At 33.6% G+C, this 22,657-nt stretch overlaps 3 protein-coding genes across 7 annotated transcripts; 2 read left to right on the top strand and 1 right to left on the bottom strand.

Annotated features, from left to right (window-relative positions):
- Nucleotides 1-3,216: 3,216 nt before the first annotated feature.
- LOC110634940 (uncharacterized) lies at nt 3,217-6,943 on the top strand. 2 transcript variants are annotated; one of them, XM_021784107.2, is made up of 4 exons: nt 3,217-3,492; nt 4,785-5,213; nt 5,452-5,694; nt 6,541-6,943. In XM_021784107.2, the coding sequence occupies exons 1-3, from the start codon at nt 3,388-3,390 to the stop codon at nt 5,686-5,688; spliced, it is 771 nt and encodes a 256-aa protein (XP_021639799.2). In that variant the 5' UTR covers nt 3,217-3,387; the 3' UTR covers nt 5,689-5,694; nt 6,541-6,943. The 2 variants fall into 2 exon arrangements, with proteins under 2 accessions (XP_021639799.2, XP_021639793.2); XM_021784101.2 differs by having other exon boundaries at nt 3,219-3,492; nt 4,782-5,213.
- A 1,662-nt stretch (nt 6,944-8,605) lies between these two features.
- On the top strand, nt 8,606-14,312 carry LOC110634905 (uncharacterized). Of its 3 annotated transcripts, none has more exons than XM_021784075.2 (8): nt 8,606-8,955; nt 9,648-9,718; nt 9,800-9,985; nt 10,089-10,184; nt 10,269-10,340; nt 11,252-11,368; nt 11,863-12,738; nt 13,599-14,312. In XM_021784075.2, the coding sequence occupies exons 1-7, from the start codon at nt 8,730-8,732 to the stop codon at nt 12,718-12,720; spliced, it is 1,626 nt and encodes a 541-aa protein (XP_021639767.2). In that variant the 5' UTR covers nt 8,606-8,729; the 3' UTR covers nt 12,721-12,738; nt 13,599-14,312. The 3 variants fall into 3 exon arrangements, with proteins under 3 accessions (XP_021639767.2, XP_021639758.2, XP_021639749.2); XM_021784066.2 differs by lacking the exon at nt 13,599-14,312 and adding an exon at nt 13,114-13,472; XM_021784057.2 differs by lacking the exon at nt 13,599-14,312 and having other exon boundaries at nt 11,863-12,972.
- A 207-nt stretch (nt 14,313-14,519) lies between these two features.
- LOC110634922 (serine/threonine-protein kinase SRK2E) lies at nt 14,520-20,227 on the bottom strand. Of its 2 annotated transcripts, XM_021784087.2 has the most exons (9): nt 19,476-20,227; nt 18,567-18,641; nt 18,393-18,494; nt 18,266-18,319; nt 18,068-18,160; nt 17,708-17,800; nt 16,199-16,303; nt 16,019-16,117; nt 14,520-15,028 (listed from the first exon to the last, which is right to left on the bottom strand). In XM_021784087.2, the coding sequence occupies exons 1-9, from the start codon at nt 19,650-19,652 to the stop codon at nt 14,735-14,737; spliced, it is 1,092 nt and encodes a 363-aa protein (XP_021639779.2). In that variant the 5' UTR covers nt 19,653-20,227; the 3' UTR covers nt 14,520-14,734. The 2 variants fall into 2 exon arrangements, with proteins under 2 accessions (XP_021639779.2, XP_021639785.2); XM_021784093.2 differs by lacking the exon at nt 18,393-18,494 and having other exon boundaries at nt 19,476-20,191.
- Nucleotides 20,228-22,657: the final 2,430 nt, after the last annotated feature.

Raw genomic sequence — 22,657 nt, forward strand, 5'->3', positions numbered from 1 at the left:
GATTTTTGCTCGGGAAGATTTTAGCCCATTTTGACTTTTGGGCTAGATTTCTCGAAAACCGTGAATCCCACGAGAAAACCGAGGCCACCAGCACGCTCCACTTGTCGAGAGCTTCGCAACGACATAAATTTCGAATTTTTCCGACACCGTTTTTCGGTGGGTCCCATGGAACTTCGCAGTGTTTTTCCGAGCATTAAATGAGCTTAGAAAATTCTGAAAAATTTATATACTAACCCCCGTGTTATGGGCTTCGTGTAGGTATCCTCGATTCGCGGAAATTCGACGATTGGCCAAGTCTGCGAAATTAGGCGAACACGGACCAGTTCTGGAAAAGTCTCCGAATTGGACCGAGGTTTTGGCTAGCCCCCCATTGTCAGACGTCCCGAGCGCGTTCCCGAAGTCGGAATCGGCAAAGGTAAACCCGAACCTTGTTTTTACGTAATTTTCTAGTGCTTAAATAGGATTAAAAATCCGTAAAATATTCGTGGTAGCTTAGAAAATTATGATTCTTTTTGCAATAGCTTAGTAATATTGCTAAGGACCGCGGGGCAAAGTTTTAGAATTTTTAGAGCTGATTTGGGCAGTTTTTGCAAAAATGGTCAATTATAGGGACTAAATTGAAATTTTACATATTGTTATGAATGATTGATTTGATGGGCCCAGGAGGGGCTGTGTGATGTGATTGAGTTGTGGATATATGGATTGTGAGTATAGAAGTGTATTTTGAGCCCTTTTGCAGGTTGGGTAGGTCCTAGGTATAGGGGAGACTCTGCCGGATTTTCGGCACGACTTAGGACGTATTTGGTCTTTTTCCTTGTTTGTATAGAGTCAAATTTATTAAATGATTGTACTGTAATTTTCAGGTGAGCCGGGACAGCCTTCTTCCTCCTCCCAGCCGCCACAGTGACCATTGTTAAGTCTGTGAGTAGAATATTAATTTTAATTGTAATTTCGATATTATTATATGTTCAAGCATGCCCATGCATCACCTATATGCATATATTTATGTAGTTAAACTCTAGGCACGATTTATGTTGCATTCATAACTGTTGATGTGCTATGGATGTTGTTGTGGTAATTTGGAGCAGTGTGCGTGCGTTGGTGTGCGTGTGATGTGGTGTGGACTATGGATAGGACGGGGTAGTCACGGCTTGAGTAATTCGCTGGGACCCGATCCTTCGAGGGGTAGTCACGGCTTGAGTAATTCGCTGGGACCCTCGATTTGGTTATTAAGTGGAAGTCCGAGCTTGAGTAATTCGCTGGCACCAGGTTGGATTTAAGAGAGCTGTATAGGGGATCAGCTCCCATATGTTATGATTGATACTACAGGGTGTGTGAGTGCTCCAAATTACCTTTTTGATGTTATGATGTGAAAATGTTGTTGATGTTGCATTTCACTCTACAGGGTGCATTAGTTCTAGATAGTTATAGAGATTATGGTTAAAATTGATATTTTACTCTCTGAGTCGAACGCTCACTCCTGTTCAATATTTTTTTTCAGGCTACAGGAGGATTTTATTTTGGTTAACCTGCTTTTCTCCCTCGCAGGTCAATTATTACTGTTTGTATAAACTTGTTAAATCTTAGAATTTCCGCATGTGTTAGAAATGTTATTTGATTTGAGTGCATAAACTAAATTATTATTTTGGGACCTGTAAACTTAATATGCTATGCATGTTTGATGGATTGGATGAGGGAGCTGAGCTCCCATTTATTATTATGTTGATGAGTATGTGGAGGGTGAGCTGAGCTCCCCAATTGACTATATATTGTGTTTACAGGTCGGGTGAGTCGAAAACTCCCCGTTGGTAAGTCCATTTTATGGCCGGACTCTGTCCATTTGTTTTCTTGATATTGGGCCCAAATGGGCCTTAGAGTTGGGTTAATGAACAGTTAGGCTTACTACGGGCCTCGGGGGCTTTAGGCTGGCCCAGGTCCTAGTGCCGGTCCGGACCATAGGTTGGGTCGTGACAACGCCGGTATTCTAGGATTTCCCATAGAGTTTCCTGTTTGGAAGAAATTTCATCCAAAATTCGAAATGAACTAAAATTTTTCAGGCAAAATTTGGATAAAGTACTGAATGAAAATTTGTATTTTTGGTGTCTATAGAAAGCTGTGAATGAGTAGAGGTTGTTTAGGATAAGACTCAGTCCAATCGGTAACTGAATCGACTGGATTTTGGTCGAAAAGGAGGCGCTACAGTGCGCATGCAGGGGAGGATTTGATGAGCGTTTTTCGGCCACTGGAGCGGCGGCCGGTGGTGGGAGAAGATCCAGGTGGTGTGCCGGCGTGTGGGGGAAGGTGGTGGTGGCTGGCCAGCTAAGAGAGGAGGGAGGCGAGAGAAATCGTGAAGGGAAAGGGCAAGGGTCGGGCGTGATGCGGGGAAAGAAGAAGGAAAAATAAAAGGGCGGTCTGATTTGATCGGTCCAACCCGGTCCGATTTAGGGTACTAAAAATTGAATTTTACTATATATTGGAAAAAAAAGAGGTCCAAAAATTTTGAAAAAATTTCAGAAAAATTAGAAAAATTTATGGAGTCTAAATATATTTTTAGTTTTATCATGTACTCTTTAAATTAATTTTTAAAAATTGACAAAATTTATTGTCTTTGAAAAATCAAACCCCATTTCTAAAATTTAAAAAATTTCAATTAAATTTCCAAAATTTTAATAAAATAAAATATTAATATTTACGCATAAAATAAATATTTTAAAAATTTAGAGTGTTACAAATCTAATCATTTGTCAAATAAATAAAAAACCATGAAATTTTTATCATTACCACTAAAATTTAATTTGTATTAGAAAAAATTAATTTTAATTTTAATTTCATTTCATTTCAACAATGCTAATATCTCAGATTTTAATAAAATTTTATTTAAGTTTTTATACAATAATATCAAATTTTAATCTAATTTATAATTAAAAATAAAGTATTTATTAATTTATTTATAATTTTTTTGAAACAATAATCGAATTTATTATTGAAAATAGATTTTTTTTTATAAATAATCATAAATTTATTATTAAAACATTTTGTAGAAGATCCATAAGAAAATTTATGGAAGAAATTTTATATTTTTATTCTAAAAAGAAGTTATTTTTTTATCTTTTAAATTGTAATAATAATGTTTTATTAAATATTTTTATTAATATAAAATAAAATTTGATAATTGTATTAAAATTTAATGACAAATTAAAATTTAATCCCTGTCGCCACAAACCTGAAGTCTGCAGCAGTGGATTATGGTTCCCACCCCTTAAAGCCTCCGTCTGAAACTACTTTCTCTAGCGAACTCGCAGAATTGAAGATCTTATCTTTCGTCAATTTAAAACGGCATTTGGGTTCCCAGCTATGAACTAGCGTCATCCCTATCATCCCTTGGAAATGGCAACTCCATATCTCTCGTACTTGTTATCTCCATCCCTTCATCTCCAAACCTCCACTAATATGGCTCTCAGAGTTCATTCTCCTTCCATTCACAGGCATAAGGTGAGCTTTTTCTTTCTCTGCTGGAGGCTTTGTTAGATGGGAAGAAGAATTAGGAAATGGGTTTCAGAAATTTTAAGCTAAAATGGTCACTTTCGTAAATTAAATATAGTTTATTGGGCTAATGAGACAACTGGTACTGTGTGGTGACAGTGTATGGTTTTGTTCCCTTTTTTGTTGGGCTAATGGTGAAAACTGATTTTTGAATAGGCTATATGCGGAAATGGGTAAATCAATTCATATAAATGTTAATATTCGTAAGAACTTTCATGTTTGCTTGCAAACAAAGGCATTCTCTAAATTTTACAAAGTTAAAATGATATTGCATCTATGAATACGGACTTGAATCTATTTGTCTAACTAGACGAAGGATTTGAATATGTATGTCTAGCTAATTAGCTTGCCCTTTTATGGGACTTGTACATTTCATGATAGTCTGGAAACTTCTATACTACTTCAACATTTGAACTTGTCTATTGAAACATTAGCGTTTGAGTTTGATAGATTTTTAGTATTTAACATATTTCTGTAATCTGAATAGCAAGAAGCTGATACAGTTCATCTATAATGGTATAATGACTCTTTGACTGCATTTAATTTCACTCTTCCATGTCCTATTTGATTGACTGGCTTGCTGGAAAGACTAAATTTTTCTTTGCATTTGCTGAGCATGGAGTGATTTTGTCGGAATTTGTTGCTAGATTAATGATTTCTCGTTAAACGGGCAGTTAATTTTGGAGTTTATTTTATTGGAATTTGCTTTTATAACACATTGGTTTGACCATTTCATGTAGCTAGTTACCCTAGCCCTAAATTTGATTGTAGATTTGGCAAGAGAATTGTGAAAAGGTGAAATAAGGGATTAAAGATCAAATAAAGGGCTGATTTGCACTAACTGGAAAAATAACTTCTGGAAAATTTCTTCTATTGGTGTCTTTTTTGAATTAGGGTATTGTGGTTGTCTCTAAGGGGAAAATCTGGTGCTAAAGACTTGAGATCTCCATCGAGAGTATCATATCTGAATCCTGTTGAGTTTGGGGTTATGGGAGGGGGTGAACTGCCATTATTGCATATCTCATTTGACATTCTCAATTACCACAATGAGTCCCACTGGTCGGTATTTGTTAGAATGATGTTTGTATTTTTACTTAAGCATTTGTATTCAGATTGTAAAGATAAATATGCCTTGGGATGGTTGAAGAAACTATTGATGCATGTGGCCTGTTAGGTTCAAATTTCTTATTTTGGCAATATATATACCTTCCTTAATTAATAAAAATTTTTAATTGTAGCAGGGGTCATCTCAATTTTTTGATGCGCGCAGCAAAATTTTTAGTGTTAAACCCAATGGGGTCTCTCAGAAAACTAGGCTTAATATCTCCAGTGCAATAAATATGGCTGCCGGACAACCAGGTGAACCTGAGAAGTTAAAATTTGACCATCTTATGAACAAGGCTAGAAAAATATGGGACAGTTCTCCTCAGCCAGTCAAGACTTTTCCCTGGAACAGAGCATTGGAGAACTTCATTCAACTCATCCTTGATCTTATCATTGCAGTTATCAAATACTTGTGTGTACCTTTATTGGCAGTTTCCTCTCTTAGTGAGATGTCATATTGTGCGCATCAAAAGAAGCTATTCTTCGTTCCTTTTCCTCTCCTTATTGGCATTGCTGTTGCTGGAGTCCTAAAAGAAACTGCCTTGGAACTGTCTCCACTTCTCAAGGTTGCAATATTAATAAAATGAGAAATAACTTTTTTGGAAATTGTATACTTTTGTTGAGCAGATTGGTCCTCACTATGTGAAACATGCACTCTTCTGTGTCTTTTGTGGTTCAGATAAATTACCAGATGCCTGGCAAAATATGGCAAATTAAGAGAGAGAGAGAGAGAAGCTCTCTGCCATAAAAAAAAATCTAGTTCATGTTTTTCTGTTGTGACTTATTTTCTGGTTTAATTGGCAGGATGCAGAAGTTCCCTGGCATCTGATTGCCATAGCAATATTTTTTACATTGATCAAATTGCCGGGTCCATATTACCCATACTGGGGCCGCATATTTATTCCACAAGTTGCAAATGGGGTGTTATGGAGAACTTTATGGTCTGCACTTTTGTGGTATAGAAGACCCAGGAAGGGATCAGGAGTAGCATTACACCAAAATTCAGTAAATGACAGTCAGTCTGAAACAAATAAACTCTAATATGAGGTACTTAATTTTACACTTTGTGGAAAATATGGATCTTTTTTCTGTTGAACCTATTGTCTTCATCTTTAGTTGCTGCACCTGGTTTCTCTATCTCCCTCAGGAACGCGGTTCACATCATTTTTTAGTTAACATTAATTGGGTCTTATAAATTATAGCATCTTATCTGGGCATATAGCTGATATTCACTTCAATATCTTTTGGTTCAAAAGTTAAAATTCATATTCACTTAGATCTATTGCATATAATAGAAGAGCAAAATGTTTGTATGCTGGACGTCCAAGTGCCTTGTGGCTTCCCACATTGTGGGCTTTGAGAAGTGGTTGAAGTGTACGGTCTTCGTCTTTCATTGCATTAAGATTGTTTCTCCGCTTTGAGCCCATGATGTCCTGGTCAGTGGTTATAATGAAGCAACGCAAGTGTTGCACTGAGGATCATCCTCACGGTTCTCGAAATGTCTAACAAATGATCCTCATTAGTTGGATAAAGGCTGCTCTAAACAAGTGTTTGCCCGTGGCCTATTGGTATTTTATTCAAGTATGCTTCATGGTTTTCCTTTGCTTGCCTACCTCAGGGGAATCATTTTTCTTGAACTAGTTCATGTGACTTTAATATCACTCAGTTTATTTTGGTTATTTGGGATAGTAGAAAATTGTCAAAGCTGCACCTTTACCATTGAAATCGAAATCTTTCAATGTTTTCCGAACACCTTCCATATTGTTGTAAAGGTTTTATATGTTAAATTTCTATTGATCAATTACAGTATGTTCATCTTCAGCTTTTTGGAATTCCAGTGCCTCATGGTGTTCTTTTTTCCCTCCTACTGATTAACATTATTACATTTTTCAGGAAACTCAACTCAAGATGAGACATTCTGCCTAGAAGTCTCGAAACGGGAGGCGATTCTAATCGCAATATTAAAGGTTCTGTGCATCAATATTCATGGCGGTTAAAGTGAATGATAAAGTGATTGATGACATCTTCATCAATTTTTCCCCAACCATTGTTAACAAAGGTTTTCTGAGTATTTGGAAGATAATTACCAGTCTTGTTTTAAGCAATAGTATCCATTCATTTGTGGTTAGCTTTTCTTTTCACAAGTTCAGTTTGAATTTAAACATCCATAAGATGTAATCAATGGTTAGATTGATAACATTTTAGATATGGTTTCTCTGTAAGTTTTTCTCTTTTTTAAACCTTTTCAGGAGAGATTTCTCTATAAAGTTGAAAGTATGGTCTTGAATCTTTATTATGATGGAAACTTGAAAGTTAGTGTTAATGCATTTTTCATATCTGAATTTGTCCAAACATCACTAAGGATTCCTAGAAAAGAATTAAAAAAATTTTCATGAATTTTATTTTATTTTTTTAAATAAATTAGTTTTTAAATTAAAAGAATGAATTGTAAATATGGGAATTAATTAAAATAAATTTTTGTAAAATTATGGTTTTCACTGGGACGTGTAATGAAGTGTATAAATATTTTAATTTAATAGCAATAACAATAGCAATCTTTAACATGATTGGCTAATTATCTCATAATATTTTAATTTAATAATTTCTAAAAACTGGTTTCATATATGAATGTCATTAAACTCATTACATTTAAAATTTTATATTTTGAAATATGAATAACTAGAAAATTACTAGATTATTAATAATTTTAATTTATATATTTAATTTTTTAATTTTAATATTTAAAAATAAATTAATATTTTAAATTTATTATTAATTACTTTGTATTTTATTTTATTTTATTACTTTTATATATATTAAATTTTTTTATCTCATAATATTTTTAATAAACATTTCATAATATTATAAAACTACGAGAAAATATTATTTATAATATATATAAATATATAAATGAGGGATGAACTTTTCAATGAACAACAATACCATTAAGTTTTTATATTATTTATAATGGTAAAAATTCTAATGCCATAAAAATAATTAAATTAAAATATTAAAAATAATTCTTATTCGGTTATATAATTTTATAACAAATAATACAAATGATATATTAACTCTATTATATATACATATAAATACCCTTATATATTTAATATAATTACTTAATTTAATTATTATAAAATATTAATTAATTATAAAAATCTAATTAAATAAATTTTAGAAACATTATCTTAATAGGAAGTCTACGTACTAATAAGAATTTATATCAAAATAGATTATTAATTAAAAATTATAAAAGAAAAGCTTAACAAAAGCTAAAGTAAGGAAGTTTTCATAAAAAATTTCCAGATCACATTGGCAGTATAATTAAATTTCAACGGAGATTTTTTAAAAAAATCATATATTTAATATAATTACTTAATTTAATTATTATTGTTATTAAAAATTTATTTATTAATATAAAAATATTACCCAATAAAATTTAAGAAAACTAATATAATAAAAAGTCTATTAATACTAGAAATAATATTAACTAAATATATAATATATTTATAATATTAAATCATTTATATTTTAATATTATATCTCTTTTCTTTAATTTGATACACGTGCTTTAAAGAATTGTTAATAAAAATAATAAAAAATTTAGTAATAGAATAAATGTGCATATTATTAATATAAAATAATTTGAATTTTATTAAATTATATGGTATTTTTATCATTTTTAAAATATCAATAATATTAATATTATTCTGCAAAGGAGTATATATATATATATATATATATATATATATATATATATATATATATATATATATAAGAAATTTATTGAAAATGTTTTGTGGAGTGGCCTAATATTGTGTAAAGAAATTAGAGAAAAATTTATATATGTGGACTACTATTTAAAAAAAAAAAATAGAACGAGACCTTTTACTGGTTTGGTATTAAACTACACCGTTTTGGTCGTTTAACTTCCTTCCCTCCTTGATTTAGATACTTCTATCCAATTGGCTGTAAACAGGAATTGTTCGATTGTTTCTTCTCTTCCCTTTCTCCGCGTAATTCAGCCACTGAACTCGGTGGCGGCTCACTGAGTCTTCCTCGTCGGAAACGAGTCCACAGCCATGGGAGAACCAGAATATGAACAACAGCATCAAAATGAGCAGAAAGAGTTCGCTGACGGTGGAAAGAGAAAGCTGGACGCTTTCGAACTCGCCAAACAGAGAGCTCAAGAAATTGCGTCTCGAATTGCTAGTGACGCTGATCCGAAACGCCCTCGAATCGTCACTGAAAACTCGTCAGAGCCTTCATTTTCCTCAAGTTCTGTGTCTGCCCCTCCCTCTTTCCCTGGTAATTTCCATCATTTCTCTGCCGTTTTTAGGGTTTGAGTGTAGATTATTGCTAATTCAATGTGGTCATCAAATGTTTGGCTGGTTTTTGGTTGCTTTCGAAGTTGGTACTCAATCATGGAATGGAGTTCCCTTGTAGTGCTTATAGTTTTTCTGTCCGAGGATTATTTTATTAGGTGGTTGCTTTATCGAGTGGTTTGTTCTTATATATACATATTCTGTGCATCAGAATTTTACTCCCTGAATTTTAGCTGTGCCATTGTGGAGTTTGTTATTCCTGGATCTCCAATTCCAAATATATGAGATGTGTCCATGCTCAAGCAAGCTTTGGCAAGATAACTTTGAATAGCCTTCCCTTTCAAGATCTTGGTAGCCATGAGAATTCCCCTTCCAGTCCTTAACTTCTGCCTTCAATATAGTTTAGTAATAGGCTGTATATTATTATAAGCTATGGTATTAAAGGGAGTCCCCGTTGCATGAGAATTTCTGCTTTGCAACAAAACTTTTTGTATGCTTTTTTTTATTTACTTACACTATTATACCATTTCTTAATTTGTTAAGTAATTTAAAATTTTCATGCTTTTGATTTGGAGATTATGAAGCAAGCTATCCATTTATTCATTTTCATTAGTATCATCTCTTATTTTCCATGATTTTTCTACCTCATGATTGCTTGATTAAACTTTGTTTCAGTTCCCTTTGCTGCCCAACCAAGTCTGTATTCACAAGGCACAAGTAAGAAGATTACAATTCCTAATGGCAAGGTATGGCATTTTCTCGCTATCTCTTAAATGTAATGCACTATCAGACGTCATTTTCTTATATAGAGTGCTACATCCCTCCAGGTTGGTGTGGTTATAGGGAAAGGAGGAGAAACGATAAAACATATTCAACTTCAGTCAGGGGCTAAAATTCAGATTACCAAGGACCAAGATGCTAATCCCCATTCTCTAACAAGGGATGTGGAGCTGATGGGTACTTCAGAACAAATTAGCAGGGCTGAAGAACTGATCAATGATGTGATTACAGAGGTGTAGTTATGCTCAAATTGTTATGTGCCTCTCAAAATATGGTTTTAGAAAACCAGAGGATTCATTCTCATTATAATTATGCATTTACAAATTGCTGGAACAGACAGATGTAGGGGGCTCTGGCTCATCTGCAGTTCATGGATTAAATACAAAGCAATCTGGAGCTGAACAGTTTGCAATGAAAGTCCCTAATGACAAGGTGAATCTAGCATCTTAACCTTCGGTGCAAGTAAAATGAAAGTGTTAAACTACCTTTTCTAATTTGTGCTGCTGAATGTTGTAGGTTGGATTGCTCATTGGCAAGGGTGGTGAAACCATAAAGTACATGCAAGGCAGATCAGGGGCCCGTATGCAGGTGTTTAGTTAAAAAAAATGTAGAAATAAACTGCAGTGTATGAAAGATTATCCTGACAAATCCTGGTGGCTCATTTAAAAACACATTTCACTCTCTAAATACATAGTTTGGCTGTATTGAAGTTGTACTTGTGAGTCTTTATGAGTTTTGCTCATATTGGTGCTGTTGTAAATTAGAACAGAGTAGATTGATTGATTCTAACTAGGATATGAAAGGTAGTAATCTGAAGAATAATATGGATTTGCCTTAGACCGCAATTAAAACCATGCTTCAATTGTATTATTAGGCTGGGACTTGTCCTTTATAAGATTTAGCAAAAAAACATAGATTTTAACAATTTATGGCGTGATTTATGGTAAAATTCAACGGACAATCAATCAATCCATCAAGAATGTGAGGGTGTTGGATGGTGAATGGTCACAAGATACGGGTTGGTGTTTTTGCCTAGCACTCTCTCCCCTTTGATTTTGGTGACACTTTCTGTATGATTATGGAGATAAAAGGTAGTTGACGGTAGTTTTTTTTTTTAATAGTTTTGGTTGAATTATTCTTTATTTTTTTTTATTCTATTGAAAAATGTAAATTAACCATGATTCTTAGGTAGTCAATATTATGATGTCATTCTACACAGCGGGCATCACTTCCCCTCCCATTCTAATCTCAATATTTACATAATTATAATATTTTCACTAATTGGTTAATACTGTCAAGCTTTGGTCCTTATAGTCCATTTTGTTCTACTTTTGGTGTCAAACACATGAACAAGGTAGGCGTATGAATTTTGCCCCTTTTAATGCCATTAGTATCTGTCCAATTTCTCATGACATGATTGATGGAATCTCACTCACAATTTTGAGCTTCTTTCCATGTGTCTCGAATGCAAGTTGTTAAGCACTTGTTCCTTTGTTCAGATTATTCCCCTCCACCTTCCTCCTGGTGACACATCAGCAGAGAGAACAGTATATATAAATGGTTCAACAGAACAGATTGAGACAGCCAAAGAATTAGTTAATGATGTAATCAGTGGGGTAAGTCATGTTAGTGACACCTTTGATTCTCATCTATTGCTATTACTGTCTGTGCTTCTAAAAGATCAATGCATTTTTAGAAATTTTGATATGAAAGAATTTGGATGATCATGTTGTGAGCACAAACAGGGAATTATATTGAGGATTTTTCTTATTATAGTTTTTCATTTTTAAAAGCATGAAAAAAGGTTGTCGCATTATTTTCATGCCTAGTGCCAAATTAGATCCTTAAACTCGGGTAATATTTTTGTGTTTGATTGCTCACTGCTGGAATATATATATAACTCTGCATTTAGCTGAATAGAAGTTGTACTCTTAACCAAATGCCAATTGAAACTTACACTTCAAGTAGAAAGCAGAATATCCATTATTATAATTCACTTGTAATATTATTGAAAGCTTTATGTTTGATTTAACACATATAATTTCTGGATGTTTGTTTCTTTGTTGTCACATGCGTTTTACCTAATTGCTACTTGGTTTCTTTCCTGTAGAAACGTATTATAAGCCCATCTGAATCCAATAGCTATGCACAGCCAGTTTATCCTGCTGCTAGTAACTGGGTCCAGCCAGGACAACCTACTGTGCAACAACAGCCCCAATATGGGTATGCTCAACCAGGAACCCAACCTACACCCTCTTCTTACTATGGCAACTACACCCAGCAACCATCTTGGGATCAGTTGAACCCAGCAACCATGTCTCAAACACCTCAGCAAACGACTGGATATGGTTACTATGGACAACCTCAAATGGGATCAGATCCTCTTAATCCTAGCTATAGCTACAATCAGACACCTCCTGTTGCCAGCAAAACTTATGATCATAGCTACAGTCAGCAGACAATAAGCTATGGACAAAACATTCCTACTCCAACACAAGAACAACAGACGACATATGGAAATTCAAGTTATGGGTATGCTACTGTATCATCTCAACCAGATGGGGCAGTTTCCTCCCAATCAACTCGAGTGGCACCATCTGCATATCCACCTACTGCTTATAGTCAATCAGTGGCCAATCCTCAAACATACTGGAATTCTTCAAGCTACACTGGACAGCAACCACAAACGGTGTATGATCAAACAGGGTACTCCCAAACTTATGGAGGGCAAACTGCTTATGGAGGGATGCAACCAGGCCAAGTCCCTCCCCCATCAACTTGGCCAATTTATGGACAAGGCGGATATCCTCTTCCGGAATCTGCTGCAGCAGCAAATTATGTTCAGGAGACACAACCCCAGTCACAGCCATCAAACAATGGTCATTCACAGTCATTGGCTTATGGAGCTGAAACTCATGATGGGAATTCAAATCCTGCTGTGCAGGAAGCAGTTCCTTCTCAAAGCTGAATTTCAAGCTGTTTGAAGGTGGCTTTTACATCCCTTTCTAATATCTGTTCCATTTCCCTAATGTTGATTTACATGAGAGTCCCTTTCGCTGTTGTATACTAAATTATACCATGAGGGGTTCGCATTTATAGGCTTATAATGTTGGGAAATTTTGTCTTGTGTCTTTATTTTTCATGTTTAACTGCATTTAAACTTGAGAACAAGTACGATTAGCTGTCAGTTGAAAAGATTGAGCTTTAGATAATTTTAACAGATTTGGTCCTAGGTTGTGGTTGGATTGGAATTTCTATAAGGGAAAAAAAAAAATCCATGTTTCTGGTCTGGTGTAAATCAGAATGATGAGACTAGTTCTCACCATTGTCATTTGATATCATGTTGCAACTTCACTTGCAGGAAGATTAAGCTCAATGAATTGGCATTATTTATGTAGAATTTTTCATATGGCTCTGGTTGGTGATGTCATAAAGATGGAACATTGGAACTCCTTGGTCGTTAGCAATAGGAGAGTTAGGTTCTTTGGCTGCAGTCCCCTCCATATGGGCTTTATAGTTGTTTGCTAGAACTTGATAGATGCTTCCATGCTAGGATTATTGAGCCATAAAATGTGATATTGTGCTTACGGACACTGCCTTGGAAAACAAAATGTTCTAATTGACTTGAAACCAAGCAGCGGAAAGCTGAGGTTCCAACCTTTTTATGTATTATAGAAATAATTATGCGTGAATAACACTCGCACATTTGTCGGGTTCAAATCCCCTTTTTTAAGTGTACCACATGCACTTAATAATTTCTCGTGTGGACGTTGATGTTGATTGTCCGGCGTGTGGTTCTGCTGTGGAGACGAGTTCCCATGTCTTTTCCGACTCTGGTTTTGCTAGGGGTTGCTGGGCAGCTGTGCTTCCTGTGTTGTTATCCGGTCCTCTGTCTCCTGGTAATTCTATTTCCAATGTTCATAGCTGTTTAACCATGAAGTTTCAAAGCCTTGGGTTGGAGGATATTGCTATGGCTCGTATGGTTCTGTCGTGATTGTGGAAGTGCAGAAACATGTTTGGAATGGATTTGATTCGTCAGTCCCTCAGCTTGTTAATATGGTATCTTCTTTGCTTCATAGCTGGCGGTCTGCCCATGTTGATGTTCATGTCCAGTGTAGTATGTTTGGTAATGTAGGGGCTGTTCATGGAATGCTTTATGGACAAAACCACCTGTTGGGTTATCTCAAGTGCAACACGGATGCTGCTTTGTTCAGTGGTGCCTAGAAGCTTGGAGCTGGTTGGATTCTTAGGGACAAGAATGGGGCAGTTGTTGCAGCTTGCCAAGTTCTGCTTTCTGGACCAATGTTAGTAGATCAGCGAACGCTACCCATTTATTGACAGTGACAGCGCATTCTGTGTCTAGTCTTGAAGCATGGGGTGCTGCCCTTCCTGATTTGATTGTAGCTGCTGCTTTAGTTGATCTTTCGAATGAAATTCTTTTCTCCGTCAAAGAAAAATCTCGTTGTTGACTGGTTGATATCGGACTCGATGCATGAGTGATTTTCTCCATATATTGAACCTTTTTCCAAAGATATGACAATTTCTTTGTCTTCTTATGAATATGCCCGTTACTCGTGATCAAACCATTTGAAATTCAGTGCCACTACCTCTTTATGAGATCTAAAACTACCCAAAAGCACGAAAAAGCTTCATAAGACCAAGCCAACCGCAGCCAGTAACAAATCGTCAAAAGAGAAGCGAGTACTAAATCCAATCAAACATAATTATGGATACACTTCTGTAGAGAAACATCAGTAAGTGATACTATTAAGCACAGACTAAGACTTGTCTTTATTACATTACCATGTTACAAAGCGAGCACAACAGTCCATATGCCACTATGAAGTAGCAACCACATTGCAGGAGTATACTCATTCCATTAGAGGTGATAAATGACAGGATTCTTGTGCATTGATTCTCAGCTCATATCACAAATTTCTAACTATAATTGCCAAAGAAATGGTGCAGGTTCTGTCCTCCATTCACATGGCATATACTATCTCTCCACTACTATCCATGTCAAGCTCAGGATCAGTCTCTAGATCCTCGTCCATCTCATCATCAATGTCCAGGCTTCCAGTCAGATATTGATTGAGACTACGGGCACCGGCTGCTGGGATGGTGGCTTCAGATATTATCTGCATGATTTCATCGATGCTCTGCATGGGCTGATCAGGCTCTTCAAACTGGTTGTTCATTGCATTTTCATCCATGAGATCTGCTGGAAGATTCTTCAGAAACCACTCGTGATTCCTAATCTCAGGAATGCTTATCCTCTGTTTGAAAAAAGGTATTTAAATGAGAACAAATATAAGCCTATTTTGTTAAAATTCAAATGTTTAATTAAACAGAACCATTAAGAGAGGGTTGATGAAGCAAAATAATGATAATGAAGAGGGTAGGGATAAATATCATGAGAAGGAAGAAAATACAATATTAATCATGTAAAATAAATTGATAACAATGAGCCTCCCCTTGCTCAATTTTCAAATTTCTATTCAAGTTTCTCCATGTTTTCTTATAGTGTTTTCTTCCCCTTATAGTTTCTTAGCTTGATACAATTGTCCAAATCCAACATGAGATTCATGATTTCTCTTCACCATTCATTGGTCGGTCAAATCTTCATGGGAAGTGGAAATAGAAGCATCAATTTCAAACAAATGGATATTTTGAGATACAACTCAACTCAACTCAACTAAGCCTTTATCCCAAAAATTTGGGGTCGGCTATATGGATTCGCTTTTTCCACTTTGAACGATTTTGATTAATCCAACTGATAAGATTTTGGAAGAATTAGAATATCACAAAAATGAAACCATTCATTTTGGTTCTTAAGAGGGTTCAAGACACTCTGCGAGCAGATATGGTAGTTCCTGATCAGTCTGAATGGTACTTGAAGATTTGGAATTTCAAAGGAAAACTAATAAATAGACCCATTGTCAGTGGGAACTCAAAAGGAACGGTGCAATGGCCCACAAAGAGATCTGTTGTGGAAGACTTCAGCTTGAAGGAGCTGGATTTACAGGTGTATGGGTCTGCTAGAAGTTCAGGTTTGTGCTCATCTAGTAGCTTGGTCATCAACCCACAAAATGAGGAGGTTCTATGTTTTACGGATTGTGCATCAGATCTCAATCCCCCTGGTAGATGGAGGAGTTCCTATTGCTCTGATTCGTTCAGATGGATTGCCAACATTGCTATAAATACCCAAGGATTTTAACATTCATGTATCTAATCATGTTCTCAGGAAAACAGAAGAGCATACTGACCTTTGCAGGGTCAGCCACAAATATTCTTGAAATCAGATACTGGCACTCAGGAGATATATGAACATAGTCAGGAATTGAGTACTGGACTTTCAAAATTCGCTGCAAGAAGAAACATAATATATCAGTCTAGTATCTCGGAATAGTTGTCACATTAATCTCTAACAACAGAAAATATATTACAAGTATTGTCTTGTGAAAATTCTTAGGCTCGTCCGGGTCCTCAAAAGGATATGCTCCCACCAACATTACATACAAAGTTACCCCACAAGACCATACATCTGCAATCTGAATAATAATAAAATAAACAGCAAGACATTAGTATAGATATCAACAAACATTGTTGATATGCATGTTTTAGGATGAAAACAATATCCTTGCTCCAGTGATACTAAAATAAATAGATAATATTATCGAAGTATAGTATTTTTGTTTAGGAAGCCAACTACTGCATCCTTTACAGTTAAAATAACCAATGCATTCAAAAAATCATATTTTAGAAACAATGTCATCAGAGATTTGATATCTGCGGCTGAAGTTTCTGCATAAATGATCATCGATATGAGCTCCACCCCACATCCCCACCCGGCAAAAAAAAAAAAAAAAAATATTATTATGGCAAATTCTTCTCTGAAAACAGTAGGTTTTTTCCCTCTATATAATGTCCTGCTATGTGGTACTGAATGAAGGTAAATCACCATTGGCAATGCCAATTACCTGCTGCTCTGTGCTTTACCTTCAAGTGCAGAACAAAAGAGCGAAGTAATTTTGGAAATAAACTAAGACTGCCTCTGTCAGGAAAAGATTTTCCTCCCCCTTTTTCCCCCAATAATAATTAACGATGTATGTGGCTTCCGGTTAACTATACCCAAAACATGTAAATCAACATGTTTTCCTCAACTTTTAGCCCAATGCCATATCAGTTTCTCAAAGCTGCAGTTCCGTTAATGCTAATGAGTGTCATATTGCAACTGGGACAAGTTAATGCAGTTGATGTTGAGGAAAAGACATTTAGGAGAAATTTTCATTTAATTCTTGATTGGTAATTTGGGGCTCTATTTAGGAGTTTCTATTAGCTCTCTCCACGAAGTTAAAGTTTTACTCCAATTTTGAAGTTGAAGATGTTCAAAATTCAGTAGGAAAACATGGAATGTATTTACTTTTCCTGTGTGGTATTTATAAGGAACTTTCTAGCCTAGGACATGCCTCATGAATGCAATCCTTCTCTCTTTCTTCTAATTTAATGCAACCTTACTCTTCTTAACCCGCCTTTACATTTTCCTCTTGCTTATATTTATCAATCTTCAAACCATTACTAATAACAGTATGCATGGGTAGATCAGTCAAATATATCCTGCATGAGTTTTGGCAATTTCTAATAAAGCATTATGATAGAGAGTACTTCTATACAGTTTAGTTAATCATATCACTGGCCTTGTGAATCATAAATTAATTTCCAAACAAGCACCAAGCTCTATATAAGGGATGCAACCAACAAAGAAGTTTACACAATGCTGATAGATGATTCCAAAAATCAACATGATTCTTGAAGAACAAGACCCCAAACTCAAGAGCATACACATTAATTTGACAGAATTTCGAACCTATAAGTTCATATAGATTGAAACAAGGTTTTAATCAGAGAAAGGGAGGGAAAGAGTGTGAGAAAAAGAGAGAAAGCAAAAATATTACCTTGCCATCATATTCCTTCTTAAGTAACACTTCAGGTGCAATATATGCAGGAGTTCCAACAGCAGATTTTGGTTGTGAATGGAGAACCGATGACTGTTAAAAGCAGATAATATAAAAGAACATGAACAATCAATGACAGCACACGGCAAAAAGAAAGCAATGTTGAATATTAGATGAACAGTAAACTATAGTACATTAAACTAGTGAGCATATATAAAGAGCAGAAATTTTCAACAAAATGCATTTTTTATTCAACAGGAAAAAAATCTCACAATTTCCACAATCATATAGGTATTCGAGAAATCAAATTATGGTTTTTGTCTTAACAATTAAAGCAAAACCAAGAAAGAATTCTTTTACCTTAGAGTAACCAAAGTCACAAATCTTCAGACGAGGTGCTGGGCTTCCATCCAACAATGTATTCTCCAATTTTAAGTCACGGTGGCATACTTGCTTCACAAAGGAATAAGTCAACAGGGGATCAAACCCAGTCAGTAAGTTAAATCTTTTAGGTGAGGTAACAATAGCAATCAAAGGCAGAAACCTTGACTTACTAACCATTGCATGACAGTAGCTAACTCCTGATATAAGTTGTTGGAAGAAAAATCGAGCCTGCATTGTGACCCAAAGCAGATTAAGAAAAAATTGATGACCCTAATACGAAATCAATTTGTTGAGTAGGAACCTCATCCTCACTGAAGCGGCCTGCATTGCAAATCCGCTCAAAAAGTTCTCCACCAGATGCATACTCCATCACAATAGCAAGGTGTGTTGGTGTTAATATGACCTATAGTTGCTATATAAATTATTGATAACCCCTTCGGGAAGAAGAAAATACAAACTATGCAAATTCACAGACCTCTTTGAATCTGACAATGTTAGGATGCCTCAATGACCTGTGGTTAATAATTTCCCTTTGTACATTTTCATCTATCTGTTAAACAAAAAATAAAAGCAAGGTAAATCCCAATATCAAAAGTAAAGACTTCTACAAAAGCTAGGAAGGGGACCAAATTACATAGAATCCAGCCAGCTAAATAACCCATAACCTAAATGATGCTATCCACATATTTCTCAGAATGAAAACTCAAAATGAATGGTATGAATTGAAGATTCTTGGTCCTCATCCTTCTAACTTTTCAAGCTCCTTTTTGAGAAAAGCGACCACTCTTTTCCCCCCTTAGTGTTCTGTTCTGTAGCAAATGAATGTTGTTGACGTTCATATATAGGAAACAAATAATAATTTCTAGATTCCATGGGCATCCACGTATTCTCACTTCATCCACCAGTACCTAGCTGTAGAATCCTCCATTTCCAGAGATAAATCTTAATACAATTGCAGCTTAATAAAACCTATCAAAATAATGCTTGATATAACGTTGGAAAATAAAAAAATTAATGAAGTAGCTGCTAGCCGGTTTGGTTCGACACTGAAGCAAACACCTACTAGCCCTTGAACAAGAGTAACCCAAGCAAATCGCTTCAATGATATATGAAATGAATTCAAACTGAGAGCATAGATAACTCATGCAATTAATCTTGTCCTAAATTAGGAATCACCAATCTTGAAAGTTGAAACATAAATGTACTCAAAATCTAGCCTAACATAAATGCTTATGAAGCTGATAAGCCACTAAATTCGAGCTCAAACGCCTATCTATACAAGAAACTTAAAACTTAACCACTAACTATAAATGAAAAAAATGCTCAAACCTATCTAATGAATAGTAATCACATAAATAAAAAAGGCAAATTAGACCACACTAACCTTCTCACCTCTCTCGATATACTTGACGGCAACAAGCTCGTTGGTCTGCTTATCTCTCATCAACCTCGCCACCCCAAAATTCCCAGACCCAATATCTCGCACCAGTTCGTAACGATCACTATCGTGCATAATCGGCATATCCATACTTGGACCTACGGTGACTGCAGATCGATCCATTCTCTATATTCTCAACCTCTACTAAAAAGAAAAGGCAAAACCCACCAAAATAAAAAGCTCAAGACAATCGCTCACATTATCGTCGTCATCATCAGAGGAAGTCCAGATAGAGAGAGATCGAAGGGAGAGTAGGTTGATGAATAAGGGGCACGTGTACCACAGGATTAATTGGATGGCGAAGAAAGAGACTAAAGATGGGTCTAAGCTTGCGAAAACCTCACCCACCCACCCACCAACACAAATGGGTTCTGTAAGAGTTGCAGAAAAACAGCTCGTGAACTTGCTCTATCTTTACACTGCATACCTAGCTCACACTCTTCCACCTTCTAAGACTTCAAAAGACTCAAGCTTTCTCTAATATAAAAAACCAAAGCCAGCCCTTTACATGCTTTCCCTCTCTACAAGGAAACAGAGAGACTTCATTTCCTTCAACCCCTCTCTCTCTCTCTCTCTCTCTCTCTCTCTCTCTCTCTACACGTCTCTGCTCTGCTTTTGCGTTGTCTGCGTGTGTTTTATCAGAGAGAGAGAGAGAAGAGAGAGAGAGAGAGAGAGAGTGGAGATATTTTCTTACCTTTTTCTTTTTCTTTTTCTCTATTTTGGACAGTGGTCTATTATTTGTCTGAAAGTCAGTTAAACGACAATGAAATGACAGAAATGCCCTTGCCCTTTCGATGAACCTCAGGTGTTCTCTGAACCTTAAGCTAACTGAAATTACTGTTTTAGGCTTTATGCTTGGATAAGGTTTCACAGTTCACGAGGGAAGTAAAAGCCTTTCTGTTCCTGTTTCATTGGTTGAGTGGTAAGCGGTGTGATTTGCTGTGCAGTGGAATACGAATTACAGTATGTTTCGCGTTGAGTTTCAAACTGTTTTTATAATAAAAATATTATTTTAAATATTATTAAAAAAACAATTTAAAAAAATTATTTTATTATTTTATTATTTTTATAATTAAAATTAATTAAATTTAATTTTTTAATTATTATATTTAAAAGAATAATTTTTTAATAATAATTTTAATAATAATATCAAATAAATCCTCAGAGTCACGGACATCAAAATTTATATCTGTTAAGGATTAATGATCAATTAATCACTAATTATGCATTTGGATTGCGAAAATTACCGCCTAATCCATTTTCCATTGTGAACCTTTCAAGAAAATCCATTTATTAATACATTAATCGAATTGGTTGAGCTCATAAATTACAGATTAATTTTAAATTTAGGACTTATTTAAAATTATTATCGAAACTGTTATTGAAAAAAATTATTTTTTTAAATATATTAATTAATGATATTAAAAAATAATTTAAAATTAAATTTAATAAGTTTTTGATATAATAATTGTAAAATAAAAAAATAATTTTTTTTAAATTAATTTTTTAAAAACATTTAAGATAATATTTTAAATTAAAAAACAGTTTTATCCCTCTAAACGTAATATCAAATAAACACTTAATCTATTATGACGAATTAATCATTATAATTAATTGAATTTTAAAATAAAGAAATAATTTGTGTATCAAAAATTTAAACCTAATTGGAAATTGTTTTATATTTCATTTTATGTTTTTATTTCGGATTTGCTTAATTAAAAATTAATTAATTATTATTTTACATAAAAAAAATATATAAAGAATGTTTATTCGATTTATGGTGATGCACACAAATTAAAATTATAAATTTAGATAAAAAAAATAATTTTAAAATTATCATTATTTTTGTTATTTGATAAAAAATAAAATCATAATGAGATTTTTAAAGTAATATGTTTTTGCCAAATTTATTTTTTAATTTAATTTAATTTTATATTAAAACCTTCCATCGATTGAAAGGGTAAGGCAAAAGAATACAAATCTATAAGGTATTTAAGCTCTTTCGACATTCGTAAACAGCGACTGAGTCTTTTCTTTTTCATGCTGCGTTAATTTATATTATGTTCTAAAAAAACAAAAATCTATAATTCGTGACAAAAAAAAAAAAGATAAATCTAATCATTACTTTTTAAGAAAACATATGTTATTAAGTTTCTTAATTAATTATGTCTGTTTAGCGTTAAAATTAAAGGATTGTAATTTTTTTTGAAAAAAAAAAATAATTTTAAATAATGTTAAAATTAACTTAGAAGAAAATAATATAATATGACTTAAAAGTATTATACGTTCCCATGATTTAATTCAAAATCACTTAGAGTAAAGAAAAAAAATCTTTATAGTCCACCCTAAATTTTTTGATCTATATAATCAATCTCAAATTTTTTGAGATAAAGGTTTGGTTGAGTTAAGTTAAGTTTATAGTAAAATTATTAATTTTAATTTTAAATTATTTTTAATAGTTTTTAATAAATATATCTATTAAAAATATATTTTTTTAATAATAATTCAATTAATAATAGTTCAAACAATAATGTAAACACGTTTCTTTTTTATTTTAGTCTTTCTTTTTTTTTTTTACTAATAATTAATAAAAATTTCATAATAAAAAATATGACAGTGTAATAAAAATATTGATTAATGATATAAAATAATTTGAGATTGATTAAATTTTATAATCATTTTCATCACTTTAAAATATCAAAATATTTTTATATTCTCTTAATATATTAAAAATATAATATATTCAAATATTTTGTTAATAATATTAACATTATTTTAAAAAATAATATTAATAATTTTTAAAATATAAAAATAAAAAATTATATGTATATACAATATAAAAATTATAAGTACATAGAATATATATATATATAAAATGATAACATACAACCAACTTTTCAAATTTAATGATATGATTGGATTATTAAAGTCATAATTTATTAAATGTAAATATAATAGATTTCTTTTAAATTAAAGATTACCTGATTTGGTCAAATCATAATATAAACAAAATAAGGAAAAAAATTAAAAATCAGATAAAAAGGAAAAATAGAATATTAATTTTGGTTGAATTTTTTAAGTCATAATCAATTATATAATTTTCAAAATTAAAAAATTTATTTAACTTG

The sequence above is a fragment of the Hevea brasiliensis genome, chromosome 15 (assembly GCF_030052815.1).
Source record: "Hevea brasiliensis isolate MT/VB/25A 57/8 chromosome 15, ASM3005281v1, whole genome shotgun sequence".
In the NCBI taxonomy this organism is placed as follows: Eukaryota; Viridiplantae; Streptophyta; class Magnoliopsida; order Malpighiales; family Euphorbiaceae; genus Hevea; species Hevea brasiliensis.